This window comes from Heterocephalus glaber, unplaced genomic scaffold, assembly GCF_053883595.1.
Source record: "Heterocephalus glaber isolate CG9 unplaced genomic scaffold, H.glaber_assembly_v1.0 deba00001569, whole genome shotgun sequence".
NCBI lineage: Eukaryota > Metazoa > Chordata > Mammalia > Rodentia > Bathyergidae > Heterocephalus > Heterocephalus glaber.
The window spans coordinates 9,724,216-9,742,842 of NW_028258354.1; the positions used below are offsets into that span (position 1 = coordinate 9,724,216).

Genomic DNA, 18,627 nt, shown 5'->3' on the forward strand with positions numbered 1-18,627 from the left:
ACCTTTTCTTCCTGTTATGCAATATCAATTATACATTTTTAAAATTATGATATCAAGATCTAGGAGACATTACCACAGATTTTACAGAATTTAAAAGGATATAGAAAGCATATTACAAAAATCTGTTTTGAAATAAATTTGACAACTTCTAAGAAGTACCTTGGAAAACAAATGAATGAAACTAACTCTGGAGGAAATATAAAATTTGAATAGCACCTATTAAAGAAAGTATATTCCTAGCTTGAAAACCTACCTATATGACAACAGCAGGCTCATAAACATTTTAACTGACAAATTATATCAAACAATTAAAGCAGAAAAAAGAAGGAACACTTCTCCCCTCATTTTAGGAACTCAACATTGTGCTAATCCTAAAACTGGATAAAGATAATAGAAGAAAAAAGTATGAACATAGATAGAAATTTGTTGAACAAAACAAACTATTGGAAGTCAGATCTAGCAGGATGTAGAAAGTGGTTTTGTTATAGGGATGGCAGTGTTGGTTCAGCATTGGAAGATCCACCCCCAAAAGTCATCATTTAAACAGAGGAAAGGAAAAAGCCATATGATCTTGTCACTAGTTGGAGAAAAAGTATTGGACTAAATTCTACAGCTGTTCCTGGTAAAAGCTATCAGGAGACTAGAAGTAGAACAGAAACTTCTCAACAGATTAAAGACATGTACTCCATACTTCCAGCGAGAACGCCTTATATGAATGGAGAAGATACAATGATTGCTCCTTAAGGTAGGGAACAAGGGCAGATATCCTTATTCTTTATCGGTCCATTAAACTTTGAAACCTAGGCCCAACCAAACTAGTCTGGCAATAAAATGACACAATTAGGATAGGATTGGCAAGGTAGAAGCAAATCTTTATATGTAGATGAAATGATCATCTACAGAGAAAATACTAAGAAATCTCTAGGACCCGTCTCCACTTCCAACTGTGCCTACATCCCAGCTTCATTCTTACCATTTCTACACTACTGTGGTCTGGTTTCTAATCTTTGGTGATTTTGCTCATCATTGTTTATCTAAAATTGAACATAAAGCCCAATAATTAGAATGTCTGGTTGCAGGGGCAGTTGGATGGATAGAGCTGCATCTGTATCTATTTCTCTATCTGTCTATCTATTGACTGAATGTTGAATTGTATAAGTTGCCCCAGGATTTCCAATAAATTCTCCTTTTAACCTAAGCTGTATTTCTGTCCATTTTAACAGAATTCTAGCCTCCACAACAACTTAAAATAACTACTATAGTATTCATCAACAATCTCTTTTATTCCTCTAAATTGTAAACAATGAGACTATCAATGTTCTAGAAAAGTTTGGGAATTTTATGTCAAAATATGCAGGGAAGGTCATTGAGTCTGGGAGTATATGGATGGCTGTCACTGCAACTGCCTCTTCCTCCATCTTTCTAGGCATGAACACCACATTAAGAGTTGCATTCAGCACCCTTATATGAGATAGCTCTTTTCCAAAAGCTCAGAAGTCATGGTCTTCAGGAAATAAAGAAAGCACATCAACTCCTTCCAAACAAGCCTGTCATATACAAGCCAGGCTAGATTGTCAAGAACATAATTATTCCTTCAACAAATACAAAGCACGTATTATATCCCAGGAACTGAGCCAATCTCAGAAATATATCAATGAACAAGAGTAAGAACATTCCTCAAACAGCTTACATTCTAGAGGAAAGAACGACAATAAATAATAAACATGTAATTGTAGCTCATGAAAGTTGTATAAAATAAAGTCAGATAAAGAACAGCTGTGCATTTTTGTTGAAGGGTATTCTAGGGGTGATCCAGCAAAACTGCTCTAAGACAGGAATGTTTTAGCTCAGACCTGGAGGATGAGAAAGAGTGAGCCATGTGAAATGCAATGTTAAGAGGAAAAGGACAGTGCCTGAGGTGGGCTGTGATCTTTGTGATGAGTAGGAGGTGAGGTGACCGAAAGCTAAGCTGGAGCAGTAGGTGAAGTCCAGGTTTGCAAGATGTCTAGACAGTGAAATGTTTTATATTCTGGGCAGTGGAATGCCACTGAAAGGTTTTAAGTAAGAAAGGGTCATGGTGGAAAGATTGCTTTGACTTTAGGGTAGGTCACAGAGTTGGGCAAAGGTGGAGTGGTAGCAAAAACAGAGGTAGGGAGAGTAGCAGGAGGTGCTGAGCAGTGCAGGTAAGAGATGGCCACTGCTTACGAAGCTGTCTAGGCATCCCAGATTCCGGTTACTGAGCAGCAAATTCAGGCCTCCGTAACCGCTCTAACCTCAACAGCAGAAGTGCTTGGGAGAAATGGCCTCTTGTATTCAACTGACCTGTCTAACCTTGTTTTGGATACTTAACATTATTAAGAAAATTTTCGAGAAGTGTGTGGTTTTGTCTTTTTGTAAAAGGCAGGATAGGAAGCATTCATGAATCTTTGATAATTTGGGCCCTTCTGAACATCTGGATTATCTTCATTAATATACTCCAGAATTAGAATTGGTGAGTTGGCCTGAAAAGCAGGCCCTCAAAGGCAAAGGCAGAGAGTGGCTTTAGTGCCCCCCACTCACTCCAATCTCTGGTAGTCCTTCCCCAAGTTAATTACCACAAATAAGTATGCTGTATAAAAACAATGTATTTGTGACTGCTAAGGGAAAAAGAACCACCCCAAATAAGCATACACTCTAAATATATGAGTTTCCAGATCTTCTCTATTGCTGACCCAAAGATCTTCTTTTATAGAAATCTCAGAACCACCAGCTCCATGAAGATTCTGATACCAGTCCAAATTCTCTTCTATATACACTAGTATAAGCTTAAAAGTGTACTAGTTCTCTTCTGCTTCTTGCCAAGATGGAATAACAGGGACAAGATAAACGCTCCTACTGAAACAACCAAAAATTGGACAAACTATGTACCAAAATAGCTCTGAAGACACTGGACATCGGGCAACAAAAGACAATGAGGGGATGGGCTGGGCATTTAGCTCAGTGGTTTCACAGCCTGCTGTGCAAGCTCAAGGACCTGAGTTCAATCCCTGGTACAAAACAACAACAACAACAACAAAAGACAATGAGGGGCCGGGAATTTACCTCAGTGGTTCCAGCGCCTGCCTCACAAGCACAAGGTCCCAAGTTCAATCCCCAGTACCTCCCCCCAAAAAAATGAGTCCTGAGAGGTAGGAAATAATAAAAATGAGACCTAATAATTGCTCCAACTTCCTGCCTTGAAAATTTCCAGACCACAGTGTGCGGAGGGGGTAGATACAAATATTTATTATGGTGATAGTTTCACAGGTATATATGATAAAATGTATATATACAATTTATTACATGTCAATTATACCTCAGTAGGGTTGTTAAATTTCTACCACTTAAGCTTCTATCCTAGGACTGCTGTCTTTGATGACTGTTAAGATGGAAATCCCGAAAGTGTAAATAAGGACTAAAAGGTATAATGGATAATGTGAAATAGGAAGAAAAGGGGCAAAGGGGAAAGGGAAGAGGGAGGGGTAGGGGAAAGGAAAGAAGGGAATGGAATTAATATCAGCAAATGAAAAAATGGAAACAAAGTCTTTGTAAATAGGGAGGGATGGAGGGGTGGAAGGGAGGGCAGGGGAAGGGGGAAAAATAGGAACCAAGAGAGATTATGTAAAGGTGCAAATTTCCAATGATGAATGTCATTATATTGTATACCTAAAATGTACCAATAAAATAAAATTTTTTAAAAAGATGGAAATCCCATTGAGGACTGACCATTTTATATTATTACATTATCACACTGCTTATAAGCAAATCAGTGATGTGTTTCCAGTAGGAAAAAATTCCTAACAATTGTTTTGTGCATGAGAAAGGAAGTTACAATAATTTAGGTTCGAAGAGATCTTGTAAGTCCTCTTGTTTAGTGAGATAAAATGAAAATGAAAGGGAGCGAAGTGAGAAAATCCCCTTTCCCCAGCAACCCAAGCAGTGTAGCATGCTACATGGTATACCATAGGTTGTGAATAGTCCCAGTTACAAATTCACTTTACCTGCACAGCATTTTGCAGTGCTTTCCTAGCATACAAGGACTGAAACGTCTAAAATGTGAGCCAAATAAACCTCTCCTCCTTTAAATTGTTGGGTATTTTGTCTCAAAAAGAAGGAAAGTGACCAAAATAGATTTTGGTACTGGAGAAGTGGGGTTGTTGCTGTGACTGTTACCTGACCCTGTGGCTCAAAAGCCTTTGGAATTATTGGCTCATGGGAGGAGTCTGAAAACCTTTGGAGATGCTACTAGAAAAGCCCTGGGATGCTGTAGGCTGAGCTTGATGAGAATTTCTGGTCAGAGCTCAGAAGACCAGAATGCTGGCAGTAAATGCAGCTGACCACACTCAAGAGGCTTCAGTTGGGAACAAGGACTCTATTGGCAGTTGGACTTTAGGCCATATGTGCTATGCTCTGGCAGGAAATTGTCTACATTTCGCTCATGTCCTGAGACTTTATGGGAGACTGAGATTAAACGTGGTGGACTAATTAACATGGTGGAGGAAATTTCAAGGCACCCCAACTTTCAGACTGTGGCATGAGTATTTCTGGCAGGCTTTGGCCTGGCTTATACTGAAAATCAAGAGCAAATTGCACAGCTGAATGATTTATAATGTGTTGCATTTGGCCAGAAAGGAAGCTGAGGAAAAGTTGGGCTGCAAAGTTGGAGCAAGAGAATTTGGTTGGCTGAAAAGATTGGCATTAAAAAGAAGCAGAATAAAAACAACACCCTGAAGGCATGGGAGGAATCCACAAGACAACCCCCTCTCCCCCCATTGCAAGCTCAGGGGTGAAAAGCTGTAAAGCTTTCACTTGAAAAGAGTGCAGAGCTCAGCCACTCGGGCACAGGCACTCTGGGACCATTCAGCCAGCAGGAAAAGGGGCCTGGTTAGTGCTTGAGCCAGCAGTAGACCTTGGCATCATCCATATGATTCTGGTTTTTCAGGCATGCAGAATGCAAGAACTGTGGGGTCAGGGAAGCTTGCACCCAGATTTCAGAAAGCCTGGGAGGCCAGGCAGTGTACCTGTGAGAGTAAAGCTGAAAGCACAGTGGAAACCCCAGGAAGTTGGAGAAACAATGTGGAACATCTGAGGAAAGCCATAAGGAGTGAGGAAGCCAGAAAGCATAAGAGCAAGCCAGAAACCACTGGCAATGCTGAATAGGTGGGACTGCTCAAGCCCTTTGGATCTCACATCTAGCTACAGCTTGCCCTCAGTGCTGGAAGTGGAGCTACAAGATTTAGTGTTTGTTCTGCTGGGTTTCAGTCTTGCTCTGGTCCCCTTGATTCTATCCCCCTACTCCTCCCTTTTGGAATGGGAATGTTTACCCTGTGTCATTGTATGTCATTTTTTTGACTTTTACAATAGCTCACAGCTAAGAGTTTGCCTTAAGTCTCAGAGGAGACATTGGACTAGGACTTTTCAGCAAGGCTAAAACTGTCAAAACTTTGACAACTCATGGAGATGGACTAAATGCATTTTGCATAAAGAGATACCTATGAGTCTTTTGGGACTAGGGCCAGAATGTTATGGTTTGTATCTAAAATGATTCCTAAAGCCTGGTGTGTTGGAAGGTGATTGGATTATGGAAGTATTATAGCTGACTTACTGTTAGGAGGTGGGATCTGGTCAGAAGAGGCAGGTCACTGTGGGCATAACCTAGAAGGATATATCTCCCTTCTCAGTTCCTCCCCGACTCCCTGCTTTCTAACTGCCAGGAGGTGGGCAGCTTTCCTCTGCCCTTTCTACCATGACACCTCTACCTAGAGCCAGCCCACCAGCAAGAACTGAAACTTCCAAAACATAAGCCTCCTTTAAGTTGAGAGTGGCAGGTATTGTGTTCCAGTGATGAGAAAGCGACTAAGACACATAGATTTCCTCCTTTGCCATGATCTGTCTTTTAGGGCCTCAACTCACATTAGTTTTCCACATGGCTATATTCTACATCCCTTGATAGGTGGCTCTTAGAATCCTGTGCTTCCCTGATCTTTCCAATGTATAGAAACTTAAATGTGTGACAATATCACAGCTCAAGTTATGGAGCTTGGGAGCCTCCTTTTTAAATTTACACCCACACCTTTCTTCTACTACCTAGATTGAAATTTCAAATGCCAGATGAACTTTGCAAGATGAGATCCTCTAGACCATCAAGCTTAACCAGACTAAACCAGTACTTGGGCTGATCCCCTCAATATCCTTATTTCTTTGCAGGGTATCACCCCATTTGCATTTGTTACTCCAGCTTGAAACCACAGTGGTCTCTCTCATCTTCAATCAATTGCCAGTCTTATGATTCTGCCTTTGAAATGTATCTTCCATCCATCACTTTTTATTAAAATCACCTCTACCCCAGTTCAGATTCTCATTACTTGCCACCAATCTTTGGACTTACCTTACTTCATTTCATTTTAAGCACAACTGTCAGAATACTTTTCTGATTCTCTCTCTCTCTCCCTTTTTTTTTTGTACCAGGGATTGAACTCAGGACCTTGTGCTTGCAAGGCAGGCATGGTGCCACTGAGGTAAATCCCTGCCCCCAGAATACTTTTCTGTAATAATGGTTTCTATCATATCATTCTCCTGGTCAAAACTTTCAATAGCTTTCTTAAATCCTATGAAATGAAATGTAAAGTCTTCATCTGGCCTTTTAACACCCTCCAAAGTATAGACCTACTTTGACTTTCAGGTTCTATTGTTAAGACACACTGGATTGCTTACTACTCACACTACATGTTCCATTTTTACCAGCATCTGAGCTTCCATTGTTCCCTCCCACAGGAATCTCCTCAGCTCCATGTGCACCACCCTCTTACCAACTATCACTTGGCAGCTGAACTTTCTCCCCACAAGTGAATATATCTTTCACCTTGTTAAATATCTCTGACAAATTGCTCCAACTCATTTAGGACATTTAGCGAGTTTATGTTCTATTTTCTTTATCCAAATATTATATATACTGTCTAGAATCAGCTTCTTAAGGATAGGAATTATACCTTACACAACTTTGTATCCATTATAGGGCCTAATATTGTGCCTTACACAGACCCAGAGCTTAATAAATGTTTTTCAATTGAGTTTTAGTAAATTATTTATTTATGTTGCAACATCTATATATTCTGTGGAAATGAGCAAATTTATATCTTATTATTTTAAGTAACTGCATTTGAATTTAAGAGAAAAATCTTCATTATTATATATATGAGATACACAGAACTCACTCCAAAGTCATTAGTAGATTAAAAGCATAATGAAAAACAAATTGCATTATAAAATAAGTTTCAGTCAATAAATCAAAACCATACTACAAACAATAATCTCACCTGAAAGAGGATTCACTCAGACTTCTAGGCTCTTTACCTCTCCAAAAGATAGGGCCACCATCCTCTTCCTTGACTTAAAAAAAAAAATCAAAAAATTATTTGATCATTAATTAGTTTGATTGAATTTTTATGAAGAAGACCTAGGCACATGTATTGATTTGATAACTGATCATACTTACAAAAACTTGCATGTCCAAAATTATAAGGTAGGCTGGGCCTGGTGGTGCAAACCTGTAATACCAACACTCAGGAGGCTGAGGCAGGAGAACTGCTGTGAGTTTGAGGCCAGCCCGGGCTACATAGTGAGTTCAAGGCCAGCCTGAACTACATAGCAAGACCCTGTTTCAGAAACAAACAAACAAAAAAAGCTATGCAAAATTATAAGCTGGGGTGCCAGGGATTTACCTCAGTGGTTCTGGCACCTGCCTGGCAAGTGCAAGGTCCCAAGTTCACTCCCCAGTACCAAAAAAAAAAAAAACAACAAAAAAACCAAATATATATATATATATATATATATATATATATATATATATATATATATATAGAAGCTGGGCAGCATGATGAAGTAAAAATAACTTTGGCTTTGATATTATAACACATGCTCAAGTTTAGATCCTTTCATTAACCACTTGAGTGAACTTTACAAATTACTGCTCAAGCCTCAGTATCTTAATTTGTAAAAATGAGATTATAGTTTTTGTGAAGAGAAACAATATATGTATAAAAATGACTCACTTGATGCCTGACAGTAGGTATGCAATAAATATTAGCTTGAGTTACAGTAAAAATTAAAAAACTGATCATAATTTACACAAAGAAATTGTTATTTCCTTCCATAATGTGAGTATATCTTGTTTATTTATTTGGGGAAATAAATAATAATAGTGGATAGTAAATATTCTGGACAAGAACCAAACAACTTTTTTTTTTATGGTACTGGGGATCAAACTCAGGACCTTGTGCTTGCAAGGCAGGTGCACTGCCACTGAGCTACATCCCCAGCCCATCCAAACTTAACATTTCCAAAAGCTACTGCAAGAGGTCAGTATTAGCTACACATTCTAGCCTCTCATAGAGACTTAGCACTTCTCTCTAAACCCCTTGATTCCCTGCAGAAAAGTTATGAGTCAAGGATACACAGCCCATCAACACCACAAGGAGAGAAGACAGCCCTCACCTCTACAGAGAACTCCTGGGATTTTTCTGACTCTCTTAGCTATTTTTCTGCTTGGCTTGCTTGCTTCCCTTTCTTCCTCTTTCCCTTTTTTGTTTTTGTCTTGTTTTTAGTGTTTTTTTTTTCTTTTGAGGCAAAATTTACATAAAATAAAATGCAAAACCTTTAGTGTACTTTTGTTGAGTTTGACCCATATTCTTTGGAACTGTCCTGTGCAGCCCCTTTTTCTCACTTTTGTGTGTCTATGAGGAGTCTAAGACAGCTACATATTTAGGAGAAGGAAATCCCTCATTTTGGAGGGCCAAAGATGATTTAGGATAGGATCTATAAAGACATGGCTGGCACTAGTCTAGGTATAAGAGGTCACTACTTATACTGGACTCCTTGAAGTCCAGTACTACTTATAAAAATCAGAGACTGCCTGGAGATTTGAAATAAAACACTTGATAAAATAAATAAATAAAAGCATTCTTGCAGGTGACTGTTGAAGGAGTCAAGGTGAAATGCTCATTATCATCTTAATGTCTGTTTTCTCCCCAAAGTCATATGTTGGTACCTAGTAGTGTGGTAGTATTAAGAGGTGGAGCCTTTGGAGAAGTAATTAAACCATAAAGTTAGTGCCCTTATAAAAGCAAACACATCAGTCCCTTCTACCCCTTCTGCCATGTAAAGACACTGCCTTTGTCCCTTCCACAATGTGAAGGTGCAGCAAGAAGGTGCCATCCTCGAAACAGAAAGCAGTCTCACCAGAGGCTGAATTAGCTAGAGTCCTAATCTTGAACTTCCCAACCTACAGAAGTGTGATCAATATGTTTCTGTTGTTTATAAATTAGCTGGTCTAAGGCATTTTGATTTAGCAGCAGGAATGGACTAAAACAGTGGTTGTCCCTTTGAGTTCCCAACACCTCCCTTTTTTGAAGAATTGCCCTCTTCCTACAGTTAGCCCAAGGGCCTCCATCTTTAAAAAGAAAAGAAAAGAAAAAGACTTCTTTGAAATGAGTGATGCTTTAAGCTTTGGTGCCCCTCATTTGCATGATTTTGTTTCCAAAGTCTTATGAGAGACCCTAATAATATATTCACATAGCTAGATATTTTTGTAAAATGTACAAAGGGAAGGCATTTCTTTTTTTTTTTTTTTTTAATTCCAACATTTTTTTTTTTTTGGTACCGGGGATCAAACTTGGGACCTTGTGCTTGTGAGGCAGGCGGTGGAACCACTGAGCTAAATCCCTGGCCCTGGGAAGACATTTCAACCATAATCAAGACCACACTTAAGGCTGGGGATTTAGCTCAGTGGTTTCGCTGCCTGCTGTGCAAGCACAAGGACCCGAGTTCAATCTCCGGTACCAAAAAAAAAAAAGGTATCATCAATAGCAAAAGACCACACTTCAGTTTTTCTTCTATTCTACTTCCCCTCTTGGGAGTGTACACAAGCACTTTATATTTGTAATTTTTCATCCAAGTTTCTTTGGAGTGCTGCAGGCATCATATTTGGTGTTTTAAGTGGGCTCTCCAAACTGTATGAGTATCAGCCTCCACAAAACCTGGATCAACTCTTGCACAGCCTAGTCGTCATCACTTACTGGTCTGGAAGTGGGCTTCTGACTCAAGCTAAGTAAATCAGTACCTTCCCTTGGACGTTTGGTATTTAGACCTGAAAGACAGAGCAAGGAATCTTTGAATCCCTCATAGGATGCTCGAGCCCTGGAATAGGTCCCTGGGTTTGTTTTTCCACTGTTTAACTCATATTTTCCTCTTTAGATTCTCTAAGAGACTCCAAAATCTTTATAATAAATTCCCCTGAACATTAATATAAACAGAACCATTTTTTCCTACTTTCAAGCTAAGAACCTTAAAGACACAATCATCACAGTCAGTTCTAGCAGCAGCCATTTCACAGATATTGCTACCATGTGTGATGCAAATCACGTCTTTTTTTTTTTTTCTGATACCGGGGATCAAACTTGGGTCCTTGTGCTTGCACAGCAGGTGGCGAAACCACTGAGCTAAATCCCTGGCCCTAAACCACATCTTTTATTATTGCTAAAATTACATAGAACATATTAGCACTTGTAACCATAGATAAGACAGGTTTAAGCCTAATTCTTGCTTTAGGACCATGTATTACAGAAAGTCTAGGTGTAGGAGGTGAACCACAGGGTCCTGGGTGTTCAGCAAAATAGGAACAAGCAGCTTGGAGAAGAACAGGAAAAATGGAGCCCATTACTGTTGGCCTGCTGAAAAGGACGAAGATACCACTGAGGCTTAAAATAATCTATACCTAGTTTTAAGTTTTCACTTAAGCCTGATTTCATCTGAGTTCACTAACCAAACTTGATCTCTCTTTTTTGTGTGAGGTCATTAAAGATTTGTGACAAAGCAACTTTAGTGTCAGTGTCCCTGTTTCTTCTCTTTCTGTTAGCTTCAAGTTCTCATTTGTAACAGTGTTGTGGAGAATTTTAGAAACATCTGTGCTCTCCACAAGTACAGTTCAACTTCTGTTTCTATACTTGGTGAAATGTCTGGTCGTGCAGACATTCTTGCCAGAGTCTGGCCTGGACAGGCAAGAATGACAAGACAGCCCAAAGATAGAGTTAACTGACACTGTCTCTTAGGACGCATGTGGCCATTCATATTCTTCTTCAGTGGCTTGGATGTGAAGTCTTCAATTTGCACAATGCATGTTTGACGGAATGTTCAGCAGTGCTGGCCAGCTGAGGAACATTTTTTAGAAGGGATACAAATGAATTAAAAATAATATGTTTCCTCAGTTTCAGAAAGTTTATTGTATTTATCAAAACCAACTCCTCTGGGAAAACTTTAATGGTTCCCTATATAAAAACTACCCACTAAACCTGAGAGATTCATTAGTACTGTGTTGCTTTAGTTTTAGGATTATCCCCCCATCATTTTGGGAAATGTCTTAGGTTTAAGATAGATAGATAGATTATCTGTGGTTGAGTTTATATTTTATTAAATTATGTTTTATTCTTTGGAGATTAGTCTATTTTACTTCATGCCAACACAGTATTTCAAAATATACCACTAAACCTTTAAGGTTTCTTCTGTGATTCTAGGGCTTCAATGAATATTTAGCTGGTCATTGAATAGCCACATGTAGCTATTCAAGTTTATTAAGTTAAATTAAAATTCAATTACATTTCAAGTGCTCAGTGGTCACAGGCAGCAGTATTAAACATAGACTAGATGTAAAACATTTCCACCACTGCAGAAGGTCCTATTGGCAATGCTATTCTACAATATACCTGAACCTAAATAATTAATAATCCAATCTATTCAAGAGCTTTAGCTATTAATACATTTCACTACCATCACTCTGTTCCCATCAGTATTGTGTATTTAGAGTTTGCTATAGTTTGGATCTGGAATGTTTCCCAAAGACTCCTATGTAAAAGGCTTGGTCCCCAGCCCATGGCACTATTGAGAGGTGGTAAAACCTTTAAAAGGTAGAGCAGGGTATGGTGGCACATGCCTGTAATTCTAGCATTTGGGAGGCTGAGGCAGGAGGATCACTGCCTGTTTAAGGTCAGATAAGGCTACAAGGCCAGCCCAGGCTACAAAGCATGACCTTGTCTCTCTCTCAAAAAAAAAGATGGGGCCTAGTGGGAGGAAGTTAGGTCATTGGAAGAGTGCTCTTGAGGGGAATATTGGGACTCCAGCCCTTCCTGTCTTTCTCTTTGCCTCTTAACCTCCATGAAGTAAGCAGCTTGCTTTGCCATGAGCTCCCCTCCATAACATGCTGCCTTGCCACAAGCCCAAAAGCAACAAGGCCAACTAACCATAGACTGAAACTTCCAAAAATGTGGCCCAAAATAAACTTTTCCTCTTAAATTGATTTATCTTAGATTTATTTGTTAAAGTAATAGGAAACTGGCTACCAGTTTAATAAGCATCCTCTTTCATCTAAATGTAAAAAAGCTAAGTATGGCCTATATAATGGCACATATATACTAAGGAGGAAAAATTTCTTTTTCTCTATATCTCTAGAAAAGTTGGCCCTAACTAGGAATCCTGTAAAAGCTTGATGATTTAAACCAGGTATTTTTACTATGAATGATTTGCAATTTTGAGCTTCCTTTGTTTTGATGATTGAGTTGACTAAAGCATGGACACCTTTGCCACATGATAAAAATATTCCCTAGGCTTTCACCCAAGAGGTTTGGAGTCAGTCATAATAATTATCTATATTTAAATGCTCAGTAGTTGATGCTTTCTCTAGGCATTACATCATCATTAACATTAAAGGTTTTGTTAATGACTATTGATAAATAGATGGTCGGCGAGGCTTGAGCTTAACTCCTCCTTCAGAATGATGTATTACAGAATGTTTGGGAGGTGAAACATGGAGCCCTATATACAGCAATACCTAATGCAGGAAACACACAGCTTAGAGACCAGAAAATGCAGAGCACATCACAGTTAGCATGATGGAAAAGGAGAATGTCTTTATCCTGGAATGTGTGCTATGGTTCCTTGTGACAGAGGCAGCTTTGTGTTTCATAAGCCCTTGCAGCCAGGGATGTAGCTCCGTGCTGCTGCTGCTTGCCTCATAAGCCCTTGCACAAAAGTGTCAGATGGGTCCTTTGGGTATGAAAGTAAAGAACAGGTGGCAGAAGGTGTAATTCTATCAATAGCCATGTGCATGTACACAAGATAAACTCTTCACTGCTTTAACATCATTTGCAAAGTTTCTGGGGATTTAAATTTCATAAAACTTCTACCATTTTTACTACATTCTTTTAATGTGTGTTTTTATGCTGCTCTTATGTTGAAAAACCCCCCAAGAATAATTATGCTTGTGGACAAGGATAAATATGCATTTAAGGCAACCAACACCAGTTAGATGCCCTAATTAGTCTGACAAGAGACCTGGTGAGCAACCAGGGATTTAATAAGCCTGCTAATGAGAACTTCTACTAACAGTTTCCATGCTGCAGCATGTCAGCATGGAAAGGTACTTGTCAATGAAAGTATGCAAACACCATATAATTTTCTTACATTTCATAGCTATTTAATAGTCCAAGAGGCTGTCTGGCTTGCAGTGGAGTGTAGTTGAGGTAAAGGGGCTAGTTTGGGCTAATCTAGCTATTCTGGATGGGGCCAGAAGTAAAAGGGCTTATCCACGGACCACCTTGTCTCTTCATTCTTCCTTTTTCCTTCTATGTAAGGGTGTAGTCTTAAAGGCTGACTCCAGTAAGTCAGCCATCCCAGCTGTATACACAGCCCTGCCCACAATAACTCTCTGAAAATAGTAAGAGAAATGAAGAAACTGAGGCTCACACAGGTTAAGTGACTTGCAGAGGTCATACAGCAAGGAAATGTGAGGGTACATGCACCAAACCTGGCCTAGGGCAAGTCCAAAGTCGATGCCCTTTTTTCTTTGCTTTTCACCAATTTCCAATTATAGGGGTAGGTATCTTAAAAGACTCGTATGTATATAGGCATAACTATAGCTTTGTGTTTTTATTTATCTCTCTATATACATCTGAGCTTTTTTTTGCTCACAACTGTCCTCACACCAAATTTTTAAGAGCTTTACTCTACCTAAAAACCAATTCTTCAATTCTCTGGACGCCAACCAGTTGTCCTAAAATTCAATTCAATTCTGACACTACTAGCACAGGCCTTGCAAGTTAAGGGCTCTCCCTCCATTCCTTTCTTTTTTCCTTCTTTCCACTTGTTCTTCCTCGCTTTCTTCCTCCCTCCTTCCTTCCTGGCTTCATTTTTCTTCCCTCCCTCCCTTATTCCTCCTTCCTTCCTTTTCTCCCTTCCTTTGTTTCATTTCTTTCCTTCCTCCATACCCTTTACTCTTTGCAAATTGTGCCCCAGTATAATTGATTGATTGCTCAGTTCATCTCAATGTAAAGAATATTAGTTTTTTTAAAACTCATAACAAAACTGGTCTTTTAAAAATGTCATTTCAAGAAATATCCTTTTGGGAGGGGGAGGGGAAGGGGAAAGGAACATAAAAAGAATTAAGATGTGATATGTACATGTACCAATTCCCCATGATGAATGAAATCATACGCTAATAAAAATTAAGTTGGGGCTAGGGATGTAACTCAGTGGCACCATATCTGCATGGCAAGCATAAGGTCCTGAGTTCGATCCCTGGTATCGAAAATAAAATTAAGTTAAAAAAGAAAAGCTACTCATATATCTGATAAATATTACATACCCTTTTTGTTAGCATTGACATGATGAAATGGAAATAGGAATTTCCTGACACCTTTTGATTTTTCACACTTTTTTTTCAAACCAGTTGAAGAATAGATGATACAAATGTGTTGATTGCTTTCTCTAGCTGGTGAACTCAAAAATTCTGGGTAATCATCAATCTGAAAGAAAATTAATTGAGTTTATTAGAAACAAATATGACTACTTACCCAGTTGGAGTTAATAAATCCACCATCACTAAGGGAAAGTTTAAACTACATTTTTTTCTTTTCATATGCTCCACTGGGTCATCTTTTCTCTTAGGTTTCTGAATTCTTCCTTCATTTGTTTTAGTCTTCACTAAAAATGTGCTCACCAGCACTTAGCAGCTGGAGGCAGGAGGATAGTGAGTTGGAGACTAGACTGGTTTACATCATAAGTTCAAGGCTGCCCTTGACAACATACGGAGACCCTGTCTTTAAACACACACACATCCCAAAAATAAAATATGTGCTCAGCAATAGAACCCAAGGAACTCTTTACCCTATACAGTTACTAACTAAATAGTAACAGGGTTTTTATGTATTAAAATATATCACTCTCCACTTCCATTTTGAAAATGGATTCTGTTTCAAAAATATACAATTATTGGGTTTAAACTAGGATTTTTCTATGCAGAAGACAGTGTCCCCATAATCCACAGAGATTCTAAGTACATTTAGATTTGAGGTATTAGAAATGTGCTCTGCTTTCTCCAAAGTGCTCTGTTTTCTATTTTTTATTTAAAATGGAAAATATATTAATAAATACTGAGGATTTTTAGGTCTTCTCTTCAATAATCTGCTCCCCTTTTATGACAGCAGTGACAATATCTTATTGGAAAATTAATAATAAATTCAGAGACTCATTAGAGGCATATGTAAACCATTTAATTCAAGAATCAGAAGGAATTCCACTATAAACATTTTTCAAGAACTTAGAATTTAGACAAAAATATTTTCTATAATCATGCAGTTTCATCTTTCTCTTGTTAAAAAATATAAGAAGGAAATATTAAATAATAATAAAAATTTTAAATCCAACTTAAGAATAATTGAAGATAACAGATCAATGAAAAGCTGTCAGTATCTACTCAAATTCAATTATAAAAATTATTTTCAGTAGAGCAATTGCCTAGCATGTGTGAAGCTCTGAGTTTGTTAGTACTGAAAAAAAAGATGATATGTAATTACTTCATGAAATAGAAAGTACATAACACCTACTATGAGCATTCTTGCCCCTCCAAAAATAGAATTGGCTTTCTCTCATCCTAGTTTATAGGAAATAGAGAGGACAGAGAAACATACTAAAGGGCCCAACAGAAATGCAATCATGGAAATTTAGAATGTGGAAAATTTTCCATTACAAGTTACCAGATGTTATGGCTTATATCTACATGTCCCCATAAAGACTCATGTGGTCATAAATGGGGTTTTTCAGAGGTGGCTGGATCTAGGGTGTGTGCTGCTGGGATCAAGGATGTCATGCGGGGACTGATTCATGGTGTGATGCTAGGATTAAAGCTGTCCTGATTTGTGTGTGCATGCCACTTGCCCTAAGGGTGGGTAATCTAGATAAAACACAAGGGACAGAAAGAAGGTTGCTTGTTCCTTGCTGCTTCTGCCTTGCTGCCTTCTGCCTGCCATGAACTATTTCTCCTCTACAATGCCCCTCTGCTATTCCACCCTGCCTTGGAGCCAGCCAACTAAGAACTGAAACCTCTGCAAATTGTGAGCCAAATAAACCTTTCCTCCTTTAATTGGGTGTTGAGTATTTTGTCTCAGCAACAAGAAAAGTAACTAAGAAGCCAGGCATGTTGGTGCATGCCTGTAATCCCAGCACTTGGGAGACCAAGGCAGGAGGATCGTTGTGAGTTTGAGGCTACATAGTGAGTTCAAGACCAGCCTGAGCTACATAGTAAGGCCCTGTCTCACAAAACAAAACAAAAAAGTAACTAAGACACCAGGTTTCTCTAGCAAATAAATGATAGGAATAGAGAAAGGAAGAATTACTGTAGAATAAAAGGTATTTAAGAAACAGATCAACCAATAAGGTGTAGGGATGTTTTGGATCTTGATTTTAACAAATCCACTTGTAAAAGACATTTCTGAGGGCCAGGGATTTATCTCAGTGGTTCTACCACCTGCCCCATAAGCGTAAGGACCCCAGTTTGATTCCCAGTACCAAAAGAAAAAAAAAAGACATTTCTGAGCAAGTTGGGGATATTTGGACAGAGTATTTCATGTTATTAAAGCATTATTGTTAATTTTTAGGTGGCATTACTAATTGCATTATTTTTTAAGTTGCCCTTATTCCTTAAAGTATATATCTTTAAGAGGTATCTACTGATGAAATATGATGTTTGAAAACTATTTTAAGATAATCCTCCAGTGAAAAAATACATGGTGGATAGGTAAAACATGATCAGCTGTTCATAATTACTAAAACTGATGATGGGCATTTGGAAGTTCATTATACGTTTCATTTTAGATTTTTTAGATTTGGAATTTTCCATAAGAAAAAGTTAATAAAAGATAGAGATAACTATCAAGTGCAATGTGTGCTTCCTGTTTAGATCTTAGTCAGAACAAACTGTAAAAGAAATCCTGAAACAGAAAGGTTATATGGCCCTCCTGGAAGCAGAGTGCTGCTTGGTTCTGCTGATTTGAGTTTAGACATACTGTAGAGAACTGATCAAGCACATGCTATTTCCTCCTTTTAGAAAAACTTGCCCTTTTTCTCTGTCTGGAAAGTACCATTCATTCTTTAAGATCAAGCTTTTCAGGCCTGGGGATTTAGCTCAGTGGTTTTGCCGCCTGCTGCGCAAGTGCAAGTACCCGAGTTTGATCCCTAGTACCAAAAAAAAAAAAAAAAACAAGATCAAGCTTTTTAGGGTCGGGGTTTTAGCTCAGTGGTGCTTCCACCTGCCTTGTAAGTGCATGGTCCCAAGTTCAATCCCCAGTACCAAAAAAAAAAAAAGATCAAGCTTTTCATTTCTTCCATGAAATTTCACCTATGTAATTCCTTGGACAGAATAGGTCACTTCCTTTTCTGGGTTCCTACAATATTCTATTTATTATATCTATTTTCACATTTCATTATAATTATCTTCTTACAGCTGTTTTTCTTCTTTCTCATGTGCTTACTTCCCTTTCTAAATTATGAGATACTCAAAAGCAGACACCATTTTTTTACCCATTTTTGTATTTTTAGTTCCTGGTAATCAAAACATTGATGAAACATCCCATACAAAATCTAATATTCATTCAGTACAAGTAGTGTACAGGGTGAAGTCTGTAGGTCACCTGTATTTCAAGATGAGTTTACTTAAGGGGCTATTAAGTAGTAGAAGTAAGGCCCAGCCAGAGCTAAAGTGTTTGAAGTCTTCCAACTTCCATGGTCCTTTCAGGATTTAATGTCCTTTAGGCAAAATAAGCATTAAGCTTTTCTAGTCTCCAAAAAGGAAAGAAAAACAAGTAATTAATTAATTACTGGAGGTGGATTTACATTCCAGCTCAGCTGTTTTCTGAATATGTTTTCAGTGTAATTAATTAATTATAATGAGTTACCTCTTCCAAGAGTATTTCTGAGAGACTATAAAGGAGGACCAATAGCAAACCCAAATTATTGAATACACTGATAAAGTGACCAATATTGGAGGCATTTTGAGTGGATTTTTCTGAAATTAAACCATGCTACCAATTACCTTTAACACATTGCACATAAGCTTAGTCTTAAGTAGAAGCTATTTTTACATTTGGAACTTTGCAAATCCTCATATTGTCATAATTAAAAAACTCATTGTAGTCTCCACCAGGTGGTTTTTTCCATTATACTCTACCTGAGATGTAGTGTACCAATCCCTAAGGAAGTCTGAGTAGATGAGTTGTTTTTAGAATCTGT

At 38.3% G+C, this 18,627-nt stretch overlaps 1 protein-coding gene across 1 annotated transcript in view; it reads right to left on the reverse strand.

Annotated features, from left to right (window-relative positions):
- The window catches only part of CUNH12orf56 (chromosome unknown C12orf56 homolog), a 65,980-nt gene that overhangs the window by 35,818 nt on the left and 11,535 nt on the right, over positions 1–18,627 (reverse strand). Inside the window, exons 2-3 of the mRNA XM_004861393.3 lie at positions 14,708–14,867; positions 7,335–7,407 (exon numbers count right to left, since the gene is read on the reverse strand). Of these exons, the coding sequence (XP_004861450.1) occupies positions 7,335–7,407; positions 14,708–14,867 (233 nt within the window). The remainder of the gene's footprint in view (positions 1–7,334; positions 7,408–14,707; positions 14,868–18,627) is intronic.